The sequence below is a fragment of the Lytechinus variegatus genome, chromosome 18 (assembly GCF_018143015.1).
Source record: "Lytechinus variegatus isolate NC3 chromosome 18, Lvar_3.0, whole genome shotgun sequence".
Taxonomy (NCBI): domain Eukaryota; kingdom Metazoa; phylum Echinodermata; class Echinoidea; order Temnopleuroida; family Toxopneustidae; genus Lytechinus; species Lytechinus variegatus.
This window is the reverse complement of record NC_054757.1, coordinates 13,671,745-13,690,747: the sequence shown is the minus strand read 5'-3', so window position 1 is coordinate 13,690,747 and position 19,003 is coordinate 13,671,745. Positions and strand designations below refer to the sequence as shown.

At 36.1% G+C, this 19,003-nt stretch overlaps 2 protein-coding genes across 2 annotated transcripts; one reads left to right on the top strand and one right to left on the bottom strand.

The window, feature by feature from the left end:
* The first annotated feature begins 1,008 nt into the window (after positions 1 to 1,008).
* On the top strand, positions 1,009 to 7,949 carry LOC121432194. The gene is made up of 2 exons (XM_041630048.1): positions 1,009 to 1,053; positions 2,243 to 7,949. The coding sequence occupies exons 1-2, from the start codon at positions 1,009 to 1,011 to the stop codon at positions 4,946 to 4,948; spliced, it is 2,751 nt and encodes a 916-aa protein (XP_041485982.1). The 3' UTR covers positions 4,949 to 7,949.
* A 4,780-nt stretch (positions 7,950 to 12,729) lies between these two features.
* Positions 12,730 to 15,754, bottom strand: LOC121432074 (protein FAM241B-like). The gene is made up of 2 exons (XM_041629918.1): positions 15,359 to 15,754; positions 12,730 to 14,582 (listed from the first exon to the last, which is right to left on the bottom strand). Exons 1-2 carry the CDS (start codon positions 15,452 to 15,454, stop codon positions 14,184 to 14,186), a joined length of 495 nt encoding a protein of 164 aa, XP_041485852.1. The 5' UTR covers positions 15,455 to 15,754; the 3' UTR covers positions 12,730 to 14,183.
* Positions 15,755 to 19,003: the final 3,249 nt, after the last annotated feature.

Here is a 19,003-nt window from a genome sequence, read left to right as displayed (position 1 = left end):
ATGATGTCTGTGGGATGTATCATTTGTGAAAATAAACACTCAATCAAAGAACGCTGCTTCATGAGAAATATTACATTCTTTTGAAACTTGGGGTCTTCTTTCACTTTGATATTTATGCATAAATTCATCATTTATAGTGTTAGTAGTTGGAAGAGGTTGCTGTTTATTCAGAATTATGTTTAATACAGTAGCATCATCATTGCTGTGAAAAGATTACATATGATCACTAATATAATATTGAGTTTCAGCTCTACAAAAGGTACATCATTCCTTTGATTGTATACTTTCCTTTGGCGTCTAATAATATGGTTTTCGTAATTTGTTGTATTTATCACCACTAAGGATTTCCTCAAATTGTATAGCCTTTGTTTGGAGCTCCCGCCCATTAGACCTGAATATACCCCCATTGAATTGGTCAGCACCCAACCCCCAGTCTATTGTCCACCCCCTGACCCCAGGGGGACAGAATGAAGAGGTCATCTTCAACCATGACTAGGGGGTCAGATGGATGGCCGTAGTCTACTCATTTAGGCTGGATTTAGTCAGCTTTTTTCTACGTTGAAAACATGATTTTCCAAGATGTTTAGTGATAACCATGTATTGTGTTTGACCTTGGGGATGTTTCACCATGAGTTGTGTGACATAGTTTGTCACTTATTGGTCTTTCACAACTCAATCGCTCTTGCGATCGTTTGCAATCACTTGGTCACAATATATGTTTGCACAGAATCGCAACGGTTGTAAGCTGTCGCACCACCAATTGTGAAAGGGGCTTTAAAATTCATAGTTGCATGCAGTACTAAATGCATCACCACATCATGTCAAATCTTGTCCAGGTGACACACTCACTTCTGTGTAGTCATCAATGAAATTGTGCTCATTGTCATTTCAGCATGTGTCTGTCATTTATACCTTGGTCACATTTGCTCTACGGCGGCTTTATGCCACGTCGAAAACAGCCGTTTTCACATTTTATGTACCAGCTACATAGAGGTGGTTTGTGTAAAAATGAATGAAACGGTTGTTTTCGACTCGCCATACGGCTGCCTTAGAGTAAATGTGGCCATGGTATAACTCTTTATAAGACATCCTCAGTTTTTTGTCAGTCATAAATCTTTTAACTTGAATTTATACTGAAATGCTGAAAAAGGGTATTTTAATAGAGCTGTGCTTATCCATCGTAACAACTTTTCATCTTTTAATTGAAGGCCTACAATATTTTCATTCTCTCATTATAAAATTTTCCTGTTGTTTGGTTTTCTAGTTTCAAATCTTGAATGATTTTTTTTCTCCAGAGTAAGCAACCCCGGTCCATGGCATGAGAGAGTATATTCCAGGTTTATCACTGTAGTACATAGATTCATGGCTCTGTCAGAAAAAAGTGAGCAGGAAGTCTTCAAAAGCTTGCAAATTTTGATGAGAATGATGACATCCACTCTGGCTTTCTAAGATTTCAGTAATCAGTTTATTAGAATCCCCCTAATTACATTTCTTGTTCAACAAGGTTGTGCTCTTTTCACTTGTAAAATTGGTTTGAGGTGGCTAATATGTCTTTTCAGCTGAAGGCCGTTTTCTTTTTTTTTTTCAAAACACATTTATTGTAATTAATTAGTCTTTGTTAGTACCAGGACAGATTTTCATTAACATTTTTTCGTTTCTGTTGTATTTAATCTTCGTCAATGGTTTGTAACCATGTTCTTTAGAGATGAGTCAGCTACCTGTGTGATTATATTTAGAGCCTACTTTCCAGGCAAGCACTGTGACAGTCTGTTGCAGACCAGCTATTGTGTATGAACACAAGATGGCGCCGTTTATGTTTGGTTCTCTGGCACAATAGAATCTACATCCAGAATTATTTACAGCTTTTCTATTCACTGAAACGGAATAAATTGTAATGGTCTCCGAATTGAATCTTGTTTGTTGAATGTCTCTTAAAGGTTGAAGTCGTAAAGGTACATTTGTTCTGGTATTATACAGGAAAAAAAAAAGTGGTGATTGTAGGATGTATGTTTGACATTTTGTATTTTATTTGAATTTAAATAAATCTTTATGTGACCATGTGCTTTTTTTTTCCTTGGGAAGGATATATTGGGTATATACAAATATTTGTTTTATTGTGTCTGTGATTTATCAGTGATATAATGGTGATTTATTAAGAAAGAAAGAAATTGGAATTGAGATATTCGGTTGGAATTTAGAATAAGGAACTGATCTTGTACAAAAATTTCTCATGTATTGTTAGTGCTGTTGTCAGGATTTTTCTTCAAATGACTTATCAAGATTTTTATATTATTTTATCTTTTTAGGTGATGTACCAAGTGTGGAGCTATGGCCAGTCCAGCAGGCTCAGTTCATCCCCTTGACAGAAGTCTTGTGCCTCCTCATCTCTGAGATGAACAGACGGAAGCTGCTAGCAACACAGGACACGGTCAGGAAGAAGCTCTCCGAGTGCTACGACAAGATGCCTGTCCCAAGTCCAGAGATCATCCACAAATCCCTGACCCATCTAATGAATGAGGGAAAGATTGTTCACAATGGCGTTGGTTACCACATCACCAAAGGTGATGAGGTACCTCCAGACACCACTGATGCAGAGAGTGTTGCAACATTTGCCACGACAAGAACAAAGAAGAAGGAGAAAGACAAGGAGAAAGACAAACCTAAGGAATACTTGATCTACAAAGATGGTGTTCTGACAAGACATACTTTCCCTGAGGAAGTCAATGAGAATTTGGGTATCAAGGTCAGACCCGAGTCTGGAGCTTCCAGGCCGTTGTCCTATCCAGCTAACCCAACCCTTGCAAGCATCCCAGAAGATCGTACAGCCTTCCAGAGAAGCATATCCATGAGAGAGCGTAGGAGTCCTCAGAAAAAGTCAAAGTTTGAACGCACCAGCTCCATGCGTCTCCCTAATGATATCTCTTACTATGACCAAGGTTACCTGACATCTGATTCAGAAGCAAAGCCTTCGTGTCTTGGACGTCTCTTGGGTAAGGCAGTCCAGAAGAAGCCCAAGGCAGCTCCCAATAATAACAATCAGCCTAATCATCTACTCCAGACCTTTTCAGCTCAGTTTCCACCTTCAGATATTCATGATCCTTTCTTTAACTACAACCATTGGATGAAGAAGACCCCTGAGAAACTCGGTACAAACAGATCTCAAAATAATGGGCCTGATGGAGATAAGATCAAGGATGATAAAGAGCGGTCCAAAACGCTTGAAGCAGTACCGACTGCTCCAAAGCATACTTACAGTCCAAAATCAAAGAGGAAGAGTTTACCAAAAGACTTGAGTAATGTAAAAACAGGATCTCACTATGCTCTTGACCATGGACGTCTGACACAAACTGCCAAAGTTCTGCAACAGAAGTATCAGGATGGACAAGAGGAATCTATGCCTGAAAGTGAGGTGGAGTTTCTCAAGCCAACCAAAATGTATGATGGTAAACATAGAACTAAAGCTGTAGCAGACCAGAAACCTACATTTTCGAAGAGCCCACAGAAAAACCCTAAGGACCCAAAGGGTGATAAGATAAATGACTATTTTAGGTCGATGGATAAGGCACGGCCTTTAAACCCTAAGCCATACCAAGGGCTTACCAGTGAAAGTTCGCTTGCAGGAAGTGATTCAGAGCTGGAAATGAATCCCAGAAAGAAAGCAGCAGCAGTGGAAAAGCGGCTGTTGAAGCAGAGACATGCTGATCTCTTGAGAGAGAGAAGACAAGGACGATTATTTGCAAGTCAAAGAGCAGATGCTCCTGGTTCTACTTCAAATCTTGGTGGACAGCAACCAAGAGAGGAAATGCCTTCTCGCTTGCAAGGCAACGGACGATCTGCGGTGGAGGAGTATGAAAAACGTAAGGGTTACGGGACAAGGAGATGCTCGTCTGAAGAGGATGTCAGTGATTTGCCTCGGTTACTTCCAGAAGATTCTGACAGACAGCTTGTTGCACAGAGTCGGAAGATATGTCTTGCCTTCCAGGATAGTGGACAGATGGTGGTGAAGACTTCCACACCTCACTCCACCAACAACCAGGCAGTAGAGAACAGAGAGGGGAACAACCGACATCAAGAACCAGAGAGACCTAGGGATGCTTCAAACCTGGACAAGGTTGTCATGAGGAAACATGATCTCATTAAGAAGAGGCCTCACTCAAGTCATGAAACCTTCTATAAAGATGAAGAAATTGACAAGTTATTAGAAGAGGAACTTCAAAATGAGAAACTGAATCATAATATGAGGTATAAGAATGAAATCCCCGAGAAGGATAAGAACAGTAATTCCCGCTTACAGGGCTATCCAGAGATCTTGGACCATTGCCATAGACCGGGAAATGATGAGCTGAACCGAAGCTTAGATCGCGAGTCTTTCACATCAACCAGTACAGTTGAGTACAACAGCCAAGGTGATCCTCCAGCCATCATAGGTCACACTGTCAGCCCTGATGCTAGTACCATTAATGGAAGTTACGCCTCACTAGCCAACGGCCAGCGCCCTCTACATCATAGAATGGAAAGTCTATCCAGTTCAACGGGTGACAGTGGCTTCAACTCTCCGAGGTCTTCCGTCAACAATGGATTCAACTCCAACGGCTTCCCCTCCAAGCAGACCTCTCCTGAAGGTCTTACAGTGAGGTCCAATTCTGGCAGCAGTAGCAGCATTCCAGTCCTGGTGAGACCAATCCCAAGAAGAGCCTACAGCAACACCACAGCCGTGGCCAAGGTTATGCCAACGGATTCTCACCTTGTTCAGAAGAGACGTCCAATGTCTAGTACAAGTGACCAGTCCAGTAGCTCGGACCTTACAGTCAAGTGCATGAAGGATAGGAGACGGAGCGGTAGTGACCGTGATGGAAATTCCTCATCCTCAGAAAAGTCAAGTCACAGTTCAAGAAGCCAGCAGAGACTCACAAGGGTCAAAAGTTTTGAGGTTATTGGAACAGTTTAGAGTTTATCACAATGAAAACCAAAAAGTATTGACATAATCATAATTCTTTTAATCAGGAGAGATATTTCTAGTTCCCTTGACCAAAGGTGTTGCATAATACTATTCCCTGTTTCTTTAATCTATAAAGTGTCTTTTATTTTCCTTCCTCTCTCTCTAATTCCTCACAAATTTTAGTCTTTTACTTGGTATTCTATTTTTACTTTGTATTTTTCTTAGTATTTCATGCAGTGTTTTGAGCAAACAATAACTATATGAAAGGTGACAATTAAGATATAGGCCTACTGTGTAATCTGATTACTTGTTCCACTCTAGACCGATCTATGTCACAAAGGATAGTCGTTCCAATATATGCAAACTAAAAGTACATGGAAATCAGCATCATGTTTTGAATATGGCCAAAATATGCAAACCAAATTTATGTTAACTATGAATAATGCTGAACATGCCAAAGAGCTTAAAAAAAACAAATGTTTAGAGTGGGTATATTTGTACTAGTAACCATGACTAGAACTGTGTTTCATCAGGTCTGTAATTGATGAGTGTTAAAATGTAATAATTTTATACCAAATGTTTGTCAAATGCTATTCTTCTGTAATTCAAGTATTCCATTCAAACATTTATTTTCTTCCAATTTTCATTTTTTTTCCATACAAAGTGGTGCAAAATCCATTATAGTACAAAACATGATGAATATGAATACAATATTTACAAATTATATGTAAATATATGTGCATTGCCTTATCATTAATTCAATTTAGGATCTCAAAAAATTCTGTTGAAATGCAGTATATTGTGGGTTTGATAAGGTGCTGGTAACTCCTTGATAAGACCTTTTACAGACCAAAACGCTCTAGGAATGTTTTCATGATAGTTGTTAGCATGGCGAATAACCATCATTTCTGGCAATTTCCTTGGTTTTATTGATAGGCTTCTACTTTCTATTTATTCAAATCAACTTATTGTTGGGGTAAACTTAGCCATGGACAGACAAATATGTAAAAAATCTATATTTTCAATAAATTATGAGGGAAAAACATAAAATATTACTCTGTGAAAAACAATTTACTGTGAATATTTTCCACTCAACTATATGACTTGTTACAAATTAAAGAGTTTCTTTTCTTGGTATGTTAGAGAATTATTAGCCCCCAAATTCATTTAATGAAATACAAAAGATAGAGTGTGTGTACGACATCATTTGCATATCATCTATTATGTAAAAATAAGTGAAATTTAAATGTCATATCTGTTATGGTTTTTTTTACTTCTAATTTTGATGAAATTTTCATTGTTACTCTTGTTTCATTTTTCTATACTAATTCAAATAAGATTTTTGTTGGTATGAACTTACCCAGTAAAAAATATTATCGTATTTGTTTTATTTTACCTTGGTCACACAATACATACTGTACAGTGTACACTTCATGTGTTTCTATTTCAGCATAGAATATGAATTGATTGTACAATAAAATACATTACTAGTACTTAGCATTATATGCCTATATGTAAAGCGAAATCAAATTCTAATTGTATATACTACTTCTGTGTAAAATTGTATATAGTTGGTAGCTATTCTGTGTATTTAAAATGATATTTATTATAATAATTTGACGGTTGGAATGTTATATGCGTAAATATATATGAACAGTGGGGTTTAGCTTATAATATCAAGTTGTAAATAATATGGACATCATCTCAATGTTCAAAACATCACTGTATGTTTATGAATTGATTTTTATTTGAAATGTACTAAAATATTGGCAGCCTTGAAAGTGATTTTTGTTATTAAATAATTACACCAATTGTGAATCCATTTAGATTACCTCCTTGTCCTTTTCAATTTCCTTTCACATAAAGTGGGCCAAAATCATTTTTTTTGTATTGGTGTAAGGTGTCAAGTTTAACACCAAATGTTTTCAATTTTCTTGCATGTAATGTGGTCATAAAAATATATGGTATTGGTATAAGGTGTCTTTCTTGGTGTTAAACTGAACACCAGATAATTTCAAGTTCCTTTAACATAGTGTGGGCAAATTCTAAGAGGTATTATCATGATTATGGTGTGGGTGTAAGGTGTCTGTCGTGGTGTCAAGTTTAACACCAAATATTTTAAACTTCCTTGCACTTAATTTTGGGCCAAATTCATACAATTCATCAAACATTTGTATCTAGTCTTTTTATTTTACCTTACAAGTCCAAATTCGGGCAATATGAAGAAGGATTATTCTTTCAGATAAGTTAATTATATCATGTTTAATTTTTGAAGACCAACTTACTATTTTGGCTATTTTCAGAGAACCTTCCTTGATGAACTGTTGTTGGTTTGGGGGCTGCTGGTCACTTAATTATAATTGTGAATTTGCACTTTATTGCTGGTCCTTTCTTGCAAGCAACAAAGTACACAATGATGGGATATAATTAAAATTTATCTTATCAGTTGAACATTTTTTAAATTAACATTTGATGGTTTGTTACTTTCTTGCAAGAACCATTAGTCCATTTTTTTCAATGCTGTGGGAATTAAAAGGTAGTTTGATTATAAAATGGATTTGATATAATAATAAGTGTAGAATTTCAGATGCCCATTAAATAGTTTTAGTGCTATCACTTTTGGCCTTGCAAAAGACATAAATCTAGCATTTCATAGAAGTATGGACTAAAATCCTCATTTAACACCGGGGGGGGCGGTCAATTTAGAGAATATTTGGTGGGTAAGGTGAGGTGTTGTCAGATAGTTATAGAAAAAGACCAATATATTGTTCCCATTCGATATAAACAAAGAAAAATGTTATCCCGGTATGTTTTCAAATGAGTGATTTCAAGTCTGGTGTTGGAAGCACAATTTGGATTGCTTCCCCGAGCTCCAAAACCTATTCTGAGTTTGTAAAACTGAACCAGGTCACAATATTGGCACTTCAACAACTAGTGAGTGACTTTTCAGGACCATCTGATCTTCATTTTGTGTTTGGTGTTTTACTCCTTTTTAAAAATTGACCTAACACCAACACCAAAAGGTCATCACTGAACTTAAGATCACCCACTGCCATGGTCAGTAACTTGTCACTTTTATTTTTTCCCTTTATTTTTCAAATAGGATTCCATCATGGTAACACAACATTTCGGAAATCACTTTTTTTTAGACCAAGGGATGTTTCACACAAGGACACATTTCAATTTTTATGCAAACATTTTTTGTTGCTGTTTTAATATAATGGATTATTTTCAGAGATGGAACCGATTAGTAATATCTATATTTGAAAAGGTATTTCACCTGCTAGTTCACACCCTATCTAGTGGACGGCCGATTTTTTTTTTGTTAAAAAAGATAGAGCCAGATTTTTATTATTATGTCCACTACTTTTATATGTCAAACAAAATATTTCCAGCTTCTGTTTGACCGTTTTAACATTTCCAATTGGTCGATTCTGATCACATTAAAAAGTAATCATGATGTCTCACTTGGATACCAATACAAGCCATTTTCAGTATTGTATTCAAATCTCCAATGTATTTTCTTTTTTATCAACTGCATCAGTCCTGTTGAAAAATTGTAATAATGTACCTCAAATTCAAACAATGCAGGAGATGTAAGAGAGATGTGAATTTTCTTTATCAACTAAATCTATCTGTTGTCCGAATTCTTTCATTGCAGTAGATTTGTGTAGAGTATGTCTTGGTGAATTGTCGCACTTGCAAAAAACATAGATATGATAATTATGATAATCTTGATGAATAAAACGGCAGCTCAGTCAATATAATTACAATCTTTTTGGTGACTTTTTCTTATTTTGTATCACATGAGAATAATTTTGTTTGTATGCAGTATGGACTGTGATTGTGGGACTGTGTTAACAGAAAAAGCCATATTTAGCAATGGCACTGGGAACCAATTTAATGAAGAGGATATATTGCGAATCTTCTTAATTTCAGAATTTAACAAAAAAAACATGAAGTTGGTGATGCTGATGATGATGATGATGGTGGTGGTGATGATAATGGTGATGATGATAATGGTGGTGATGGTGATGATGGTGGTGATGATGATGGTGATGATGATGATGATAATGGTGGTGATGGCGATGATGATAATGGTGATGATGGTGATGATGATAATGGTGATGATGGTGACGATGATGATGATGGTGATGATACATGCAATACAAACTGAAGTGATGATGGAGATTTTGATGATGGTGATAAATGATGAGAAAGGTATTTGCCTGGGTTTTTTGATGGGCCTTGTGATGAAGATGATGGCATTACGGACTGGTGGTAATGGTGATGATGGTAATGATGATTGTGGTGATGCTGATGCTCTTGTTCTGAGGAAGGTGATGATGGTGATAATGAGGGACTCTTTTTCTATGTCAACCTGGTATGGGTGACTTCTGATCCACAACGTGAAGTAGAACAACCTTCCAAGTTTGCTAGCTCAAGCTTAGAAAGCCCTCCTGTTAAATGGTGTGTTATGTGCAATGAGCTTAGTTCTCTAAGACTTTCACTCTCGCATGCACCATGATAAACTAATGAAATGGTATACAATAATGTTATGAAGTTAGGAAAAGTTTTGGCAACTATGCCGAATTTGACTGTCTCTCTCTTCTGTTTCTCCTCTCTTCTGTCTCTCCTCTTTTTCTTCCGTCTCTCCCCTCTTCTTTCTCTCTCTCTTCTTTCTCTCTCTCTTCTCTCAGTCTTCTTTTTCTCTTCTCTCCCTCTCCACCCTGTCTACTCTCATTCATTTTTCTTCTGTTGCTTCTCTCTCCTCTCCCTTCCCCCTCTCTGCTCTCTTCACCCTTGCTTTCCCTCACTATCAATCTCTGTTTTTATATAACATTTAATATTTAATCAAGTACCATCATGATATACTGTCCCATCAATATTCTGCTCTCTTGCAAAATATAGTGTCTCTCTGAATGATACAAATAGTGCATAAGTGATTGATGGAATAAGCAATAACACATACATAATCAAGAATCTCTGAGAAATTATTTTGCTTTTATTCCATCCGTCTGGCATTGACCCAAAATATTCATCGCAAACAAATTCATAATCATGACTGCATCAGCAATACATATATAGAGGTGTAGCGTTGCTACGTTTTTTCAATCCTGAAAATAAAATAAATTTTATAATGTAATGTCATGATATCAGACAGGCTAATAGATCTGAAAAGCGATACATCTAACAGTGAAAACTGATAGCTCGAATTCACCATGCAACCTTGGCTATATAGTGTTCATCTTAATTACTTTATTTTGCCTTGCTAAGGAATTTACTCAAATCATAATAATTCCACACTAAGCATTCAACTTGAGTAAAGCAAATTAAAGCCGAAATTCTTGCTGAGAGCCAGTGTGTGTGTATATATGAGCAGTTGCCCCCATATGTTATTCCAATAACTTTTTTTAATCTTTGATGGATTTTCCTTTAAAGACCCAGACCGGACCAAAAAAGGATAATGACAAATCATATACCAATCGAAAGTTTATAGACTACTAAATGCAGCAATGTAATCTTTATACTCCAATTATCAGGCTTAGAAAACAGGCTTTATTGTGCTTTTCATCGGCCTTGAGACCGTGACGTCACGTTGTGTGAGAAGCATCGTGATTCCATAGGTTTGTACACAGAAAAACTGGGTGTTTTTGTGCTTTCCAGATTACGCATTTAATTTTTTTCACTTCTATCACAGAGTGATATATTTTTTCCCGCACGCTTGAATTTATGAAATCTAGTTTTGGACTATTTTTTGCCATAATTTATTTCCTGCTTATATGGCACAGATTTCAATTCTATCTGCTTTCAGATTATGTGTAACAACTTTTCCTGACATAACAATTTAGGCCAAACAAGAAATCACAAAAAAGTAGTGAATAGTTGTAAGTTTCCTTTCATTTGAACACTGAATTATTGTGACTGCCATTTTAATCTGAAAATGGAAAAAAAATTGGAATTCATAATCTGGAATAAAAAAAATCACCCAGTTTTTTTTACACAAACCTATGGAATCACGACCCTCCATACACAACATGACGTCATCATTTTCATGGGATATGGGGGTGCTCAATCGAAACAAGTTCAGGAAGAGCAATTTCTTTTATTTTTATTTTATCTTTTAACTAATGAAAGGAGATATGTGTAATATTTTTAGTATATTTGTATTCTATGAATCATTACCTTTTTGTTGATGTATGGCTGTTTTTACCCCGGTTAATGTCTTTAACCTTCACCACAATTAACTTTTAGTCAGGGTAAGCCACCTTCCCTTTTAATTCTTGGGAATGAAGTTAGATTCAAGAAAAAATACTTTCCCATTTCTACTAACCAGCAGCTTTTTCCAACTACAAATATGGATTATGCAAACCAAATACCAAGTATTCTGCTGAACTACGAAATTCACTTATTTCGTATTCAGTTCAATACTTGGCATTTTATTTTAGTATTCAAAATGCTTACTGACTCTGAGAGCATTGTGAAATCACATTTTATTTTCAACCAAATAATGAGCAACAAGCGTCTTGCATCAAAAATGCTACTTTCATATTCTGCACAGACATTGGCTCAAGTTAACTGCATACAGAAACCTTTCCTTGCCATTGAGATTGAGAGGCAACATAAATATAAGGTGAAATAATTGGCCATATTCTTGAATAGAATACAATAATCCACCATTAATTTCATCCAAATGAAATATGAGTAAAATACTAACATTTCTGACTTTATTGCATTACTGAATTAAATACCAGCCTTTGGGTCTGTTTCATATAATTGTTATAAGCCACTGAAATAAAGGCATTTGATTGGTTTAACATAGTTTTGTCATAGAAATTTAACATTTGTTTCATGAAACGGCACAGAACTGCACCATATTGCATCCACTTTTGACATCATTTCAAAATATGTCTGCCTGTAAACGATAAAATCAGCAATTGGATATACATGATTTCACAGTGAATTTTGACATCAATTACTAACAGAGGATAGAACTTAAATGCCCTTTGTTTGAAACATTGAATCTTATTTGTGAATGGGTTTAACAATGCGGTTCGAGAAATACAATAAAACACTTATCAATTTAACCAATAAAATCTGTCACTTACACTGTATCTTAAAAAAAAATTTCAAACTTAAAGATGATCCCATCCATATAAATTTATCTTTCTAATCCAGGTTGGTTCATATCATTTAAATCAATAACAATGTTTCAGGTGTGATAAGTGAGATGAAATGAAGAAACACTTAGATCCCAGAGGGTATTCAGTCAAACAGACTCAAGGTAGTCCCTACGAAAACAGACATGATGAAATTTTGGCAGTTGAACCAGCTCCATGACATTCCTTCAAATTAATGCTGTTCGATATTTGATTTCAATGTAAGTCAATTATCGATGGCAAAAAGAAGCTGCTGAAAACTGCTTATCTAAAAAAAGAGCCAATGGAGTAAATAAGAGAGTCAAAAGGGGCCTAAGCTTTCGATCCTAGCAGAATCTTCTTCGGAGGCAAAATGACAAACATATAAAGTCAATTATCGACACAAAAATATTGTTGATAACTATCACTGAGTTTGAAAATTCATTATGAACAGCAATACTGTAAGAGCAGTGAAGGGGGAAATTAAAGGCCTGGTCACACCGCCCGAGCGTTGTTGGAGCGGTAGGGAGAGGGGGTCGAATTTCGCTCACAAAATTGGGGAAAAATTCGCAAATATCCCAAAAAAAAAAAAAAAACAATCGAAAATGAATATGGTGAATGGTAGCGAGCGGTGGTGATTTTTTCTCTCCGCTCCACTACCGCTCCAACAATGCTCGGGCGGTGCGACCATGCCTTTAAGTAAGGCTTTCACTGATGCTTGTCCATGAAAAGTGGGCATTTGTGTACCGACATACTAAGTTCTCAGTTGGTTTAAAGCAATACAGAGCAGCATTTTCTAACAATTAATTGTGATAAACTTTTCATTATCAACAATTTTTTTGTCATATCGTGTTACTGCGATTATACCAACATAATCACAAAACCATTAATGAATATTCAATATTTTTGGGTATCACATAATTTCACTAATATTGAAAATTCCCCATTGAAATGGCTCAATGACCAAATTGCTCAATCATCATCCCAGCTGGACAGAGAAATCTGTTTATTTTTCCAAGAAGTTTTCAAACATCTTTAAGCTATTACTTATCGGATAGTGAATCCAACTAACCTCAGCAGTATTATTCGCTTAGTGTACAAATAGTTGGTCTACTTTCTAGATAGAAACCCATTTTGTCTACAATTATTTTTGGTCTAATCGCCATTTGGTCAACATTACACTTGGTCCAATACCCGCTTCATCAAAATATAATATGGCCGTAAGCCCAGCTGGGCTAATTTCCACTCCATCTACTTATAATTTTTCTACTCTTTCAGATGTAAATTTGGTTAATAAACAATTCATCTAACCATTCGTGTAGATTAAGTGCTGTAAGACAAAGTGGATATTCAATGAAATGGGTACGGCCTAACCTGGAAATTAGACCAACAAATGGAAAAATGGAAGTTAGACTGGAAAGTTACTTGAAACAGTACAATTAGACCATTTGGGATGAGACCACACGTACAAAAGACATGTGTGCAGCAGGTGCAAACCTAGACCGCAAAATCAGTCTATTTCGGTGAGGATATGGTCAGCCAAGACTTTGGCTGGATTCGCCGCATCCCCTCCCTCCATAGACCGAAGTATGCCATACACACTGCAGTGGTGGTATTAGACATGTTCTCATGGCAACACGAATGTGATTTGCCGGCACATTCTCATGTTCTAGAAACATGACGACAAAAGCGAATCCTGTCTGTTTGGAATCAAAATTATCTATTTTACATCACATATTTCAAGATACTGGTGAGATGATTATATCTATAAGAAATTACTTTTCATTCATACACTTTGTTTTCCCCCAATCAAAAGTGGGATTTAAGCAGTAATCAAAGAGTGTGAAGCAGCTTAATCTTTTCCCCAGACGCTGTAGTTAACCACTACCATTACAAGTCCTTTGGGAGACTTCCACAATTGTGTAGGAGGAAAACTGAGAAAAATCTGAAAATGCTTAAATAACCCCTCTGAAACTGGATTTTTCACTCTGTAATATAGACATCTCAAAGTGAACAGCTTGATCACTTCATCTAGAACGCTAGTCCTGATACTCCTGAGAATATTGTCTTCTAATCAACAAAGTGCCTTGGTGAGGCTTCTGTCATCATCTTCCACCAAGCACTCTTCCACCTGTTGTCCTGCCACCGCCTGTCCCTCCGCCCCGACCCCCTCCACCGGTATTCCTTCCGGTATTGCTATTACCCGCACCACTTTCATCCATTCCTCCGCTGAACTTGACAGCTGCAAAGAGAATGGCCCCAAGAAAGAGTCCCTTCACTCCAAGGAGCAGCATGGCTAGGATGAAGCCGACAGTCACGATAGGTTCAACCACCGTTGTTCCCAATGTCCAACGAGGGATGCCAGCGTCGAGCAGTTTCTGATTCAGGACTTGGAAGATGGAAACTCCTCCTGCTCCACCTCCCTGAGCTCCTCCTCCTCCTCCATAGGCTCCTCCTCCATAACCACCTTGATTGCCCATGTCATTGTCATGACGGATCCTTCCCTGTAACAAAAGATTATTTAGAAAAAATGCAAGAGATTGGTTTGGTTTAATCAGCCAGGAAACATATATCTACCTTCACCATAAAGATTTTCGTACAGCCTAATAGTAATGGTAACTTAAATACTACAACATCATTCATCATTTTAACTCATTCAATGTATTATTACAATTACGTGTATTAGTAGGCCTAATTTGTAAAATGAAATTTTAAACATTATTCTAACATTCCATTGAATGTCCAAGTGTTTTTGGATATTCTGAACCCATTCAGATTTAGACAGCTGGTAGCTGTCTGTTTGGAGGAGTATTTAAACATTTTTTTAACTTCTATTTTCTCCTAGATTATCTCTATTTTTTTCTCCTCCTACAGGCTACACCCCTATGTAACTGGCAAGTGGAGCCATCAGAGTTCATTAGAATGTTTTTTTTACCAAGCAGACAATCACAAACTTGACAAAGTCCAGTCATACTGTGAATTTTTTTATAATGCAAAATATTCAAATATTTTTCGAAGTCGGAAGTGAAAAACTGTATATAGGTATCACCATATTCAAACTCTAATTCAAAGTTTATCAAAGAAGCAAAGTTCATTTTAAAAAAATAGGGTCTAGATCTACTAAATACCTAGACAGGAATAACCATCGTTTCTGGGGATTTATTTATCGATTTCTGACATTTTACTACAATCCCCAGCCAATGCAGCTCAGTTCAGCGGAACAACCAAAAAAGGGCAAAACAGAGACAGTGAATTGGAATTTGGTCTACTAAATACCTACCATTTGTCTTGATGATCCAGATTGTTGGTTTCTTGATGCTTGTGCTCTCGGATCATCATCTGCAACGACATCTCCACTCGCTAGTACCCGTACCATGATTAAACTTTCAGGCAAACGAAATTGACGAGGCAGTGCAGTCGACTTTTTTAGTGCATAAATGGCAATATGTGGGACCGAAGACAAATTAAGTGTTGCTTTTTCGCTGGATTATTTATAGTAAAAGCCTTCAAATTCCCAATTAATTTATTCCAGGCCAATCGAAAATGTAGGAGCCATCTCTGGTAATCGTATCAAATTGAAAAATCGCGTAAAAAGTACTAAATCCCCAAATCTGGGACCTGACATCAGACAGCGACAGTCAGCGATGAACAATACATATTGAGTGACGTGTCGGTAATTTGACCACGCCCCCTTTAACCCGCAATGCAAGCCAAAGCAAACACAGTCAACCGATCACGAAGAATATTTAGCCTTTTATACTTATTTATAAATTTAATAAATTGGTGACCAAGTATGGGGTTTTGAAATACTGGTGTATCAGCTTTTACTCTGTGGTGTGTGTTTTATCATGGACCTATAGGTCCATGGTTTTATTGACACATTCCAACGCGGAAAGTTGTTGTATAATTAAAACATCATTGAAGAAAAAATATGAAATTTCAAACATTATTTCTTCTTTTTTTTTTTTTGGGGTGGGGGGGAATTAAGTGTGCCCCACCCCTAGTGGGGTCATTTTCGAGAAGGAAACCACAAATTATTAAAGAGGCTAATCATATTTTTTGTTCCAATGTTCACCAATAGGAGATTTATGTTCATGTTATAGGTTACCGTTTCATAAAGTGTCGCAACAGTTGTAATAACTATCATTTTGGCCCGAATTCTCGAAGGGTGGCCAAAGGCGACCGCACGCCTTACGATTGGTCTGCGACTCAATTTTGGAATAAAACGTAATAGAAATTGATGCTAATATTGAGACTTGGAATATCTTACTGTGTAATGTTTAAAATCATCGTAAGAATGCCTATGTTCAAATCTGTGACTATATGCTATCTGATCATCCTTCCTATAATAAAAGCAAATTTAATATCTAGTCGTAATGACGTCATAGCAGTCGTACGATTGGCTACGATTTGAAACTAATTTGGCATTTGGCATGGTAGTGTTGAGTCTGTATACTTGAAAGTGATGCAATGTACAATATCTCCCAGATTCATTCTGTATGTTTCCATTTCCTCCTCTTCTCTCTCTCATCTATTTTTTTTATTCCTTTCCTCATTCCTTCTCCTTTTTGACCCCTTACCCCTTTTCGTACTCCCTCCTCCTCTTTGTATTTTTTTCTTTCTTCTTCTTCTGCTTCTCTTCATATTCACCATGTTTTTCTTCTTCATTTTCTTCCTTTTTATTTCCTTCCTCTTATTCCTCATTACTTTTCCCCCAATTCTTTCTCCTTCCCATCCGAATTATCTATTAACTATCCTAATTTATTCTGAATGATCTGGTTTGACCATTATTAGGAATTGCGGTTCAGGTTGTTTACCCCCATACCCTCTTTCATGTGAGTATTTTGTCAGCTTTGAATTGATATTCTTGTTTTCATTCCCTGCTTATTCTTCATATTCCGTTTTCCTTCTTATACTGATTATTTCCTGTTTGTTTTTGGTATTAATGTACAGTGTATATTGTTACAAATTTCTCACTGGTTTTTAAATATTTATTTGATATGTAATTGTGAATTTAATTGTACTTCTTAATTGTACTTCTTACATCTTTCGGATGGTGACGTTAAAGGTCGGTCCCAGACGTAAATAATCATATCTGATTGATACACGTCTGACAAAACTCAACTACAAACACACACACACACACTTCTTTGAATTGTCAATAATCCAACTGTCATGGTTGCAATGAATGAATAAATAAATAAATAAAAAGCCTGTTGTTTTTACAATCTTACAAAATGGTTATATTAGTATTCTGTCGATTAATTGTAACGTAAAATAAAATGATATGTTCCATTTACATTTTCAGAAAATTAGCAAAATGCGACTTGTTACAAAATCGGATCGCGAACAGTCGTAAGGTGTGTGGTGGCCTTAACTTAGCCAAGAGGGGATAGTTAACTCACCGGGCTAAATTTAATCCGGGCTAAGTTAACCAGGCACCCTTTGAGAATTCGGGCCATTCAGTCCATATGGAAATCTTGATTGTAATTGGCTTAAACCATGTTACCATGCTATGGTTGCCATGATAGCAAAGTTACAGGAGCAATAAGGGCCCCTGATCTCAAAGTTAAACATCCATCTTATTCTTGGTCCGTCTCCTTCAAAGTGAGAGTCTTGGTATTATTCGGTTTGCTTCTTTCATTCTTTTTATTTTAAGCTATGAGAATATTAATTTCCAGCTTTAACTATGGTAATGTGGATTTACAACTTTGTAAACTATGATAATGCCCGTTAAAGGGTATGCTGTGAAGGCAAAAATCTAGACAAAATGGGGAAAGAGGCGTTACAAATTATTATGACTTTAAATATTCTTCTTCATCTCAGGCTTCTTCTTCTCTTTCTTCTCCTTCTTCATATTTTTAATCGACAGAAAATGTTTTAGTTATAAGTTTGGTGCCCTCTGTATATAAGTTTGGTGTCCTCTGTATATAAGTGTCGCTAAAAGTTATTGATATGTTATGGAAAATGTATTTTTACGAATAATATAAATGCAGAAGAAAACAATATAATAAAATAAAATAAAATAGAAATGTGTTTTTATGTAAGGGAGTACGGAATGATGTGTATGATAATATGTTATATGGAATTAAATGAAATGGAATGAAATGAAATACATCCCCCGCACAAATAAAATCACTTTCAACATCTTGAGAAAATGGCGTTTTGGGGAATATTCATATCAAACGATATTATAGAGGATCTGCTCGTCTTTGACGTAGCAATCAACATTCATAGCTCCGTCAGTCGATCTCCATTTATTCTTATATGAATTTTCATCAAGCTTTCACCAATAGTTTTATTCTTTTTTCTGCTTTCATTAAAACAAACTTAGAGTTCAAATTCATTCATTTTCACATCTTATAAAACAAAATACAAAACTTTGAGATCAAATCAATCATAAGTATACAAACAAGAAAAAAAACCCGCATATATTCTATTTTTATCGGGCACCCGATAAAATTAGATTCTGATGTAAAATCAGTAAATTTATCTAATAAAACACACATTTCGTGGGTGTCGATTTGTGTTGTGAATCTATTGTTCAAGGGGGGAGATGATCTATTATTTCATTCCCCCTCTCACTTGAATAGTATGACGTCACGGATCATCACCGAGCTTATATCTTCACACCACAACATTTTTTTTTTTGGGGGGGACATGCATTAAATTAATCTAGTAATGAAATTGAATACAGACATTCGGGGGGGGGGGGACTGCAGATCATCTTTAACACAAGTTATTCACATTACTTGGTATGAATAATTGTCTTTTTTTCTTGAAAGCAAGAAATATATTTTTAATGTAAAGAATTTCCATTTGTTCAATATCGATAAATGCTTCTTGATATAAAGAATTCCATTCTTGATATAAAAACTTTTCTTGATTAAAAAAAAATCAATGGATGATAAAAAAACGTAATCCC

Bases quoted from the DNA above. Each gene is read 5' to 3' on its own strand.
- LOC121432194 (XM_041630048.1), top strand. From the start codon at position 1,009: ATGAATGAAACGGTTGTTTTCGACTCGCCATACGGCTGCCTTAGA. The intron at 1,054-2,242 runs GTAAATGTGGCC...ATGTATTGTTAG, and splicing joins CGCCATACGGCTGCCTTAGA to TGCTGTTGTCAGGATTTTTC.
- LOC121432074 (XM_041629918.1), bottom strand. From the start codon at position 15,454: ATGGTACGGGTACTAGCGAGTGGAGATGTCGTTGCAGATGATGATCCG. The intron at 14,583-15,358 runs GTAGGTATTTAG...CTTTTGTTACAG, and splicing joins CTGGATCATCAAGACAAATG to GGAAGGATCCGTCATGACAA.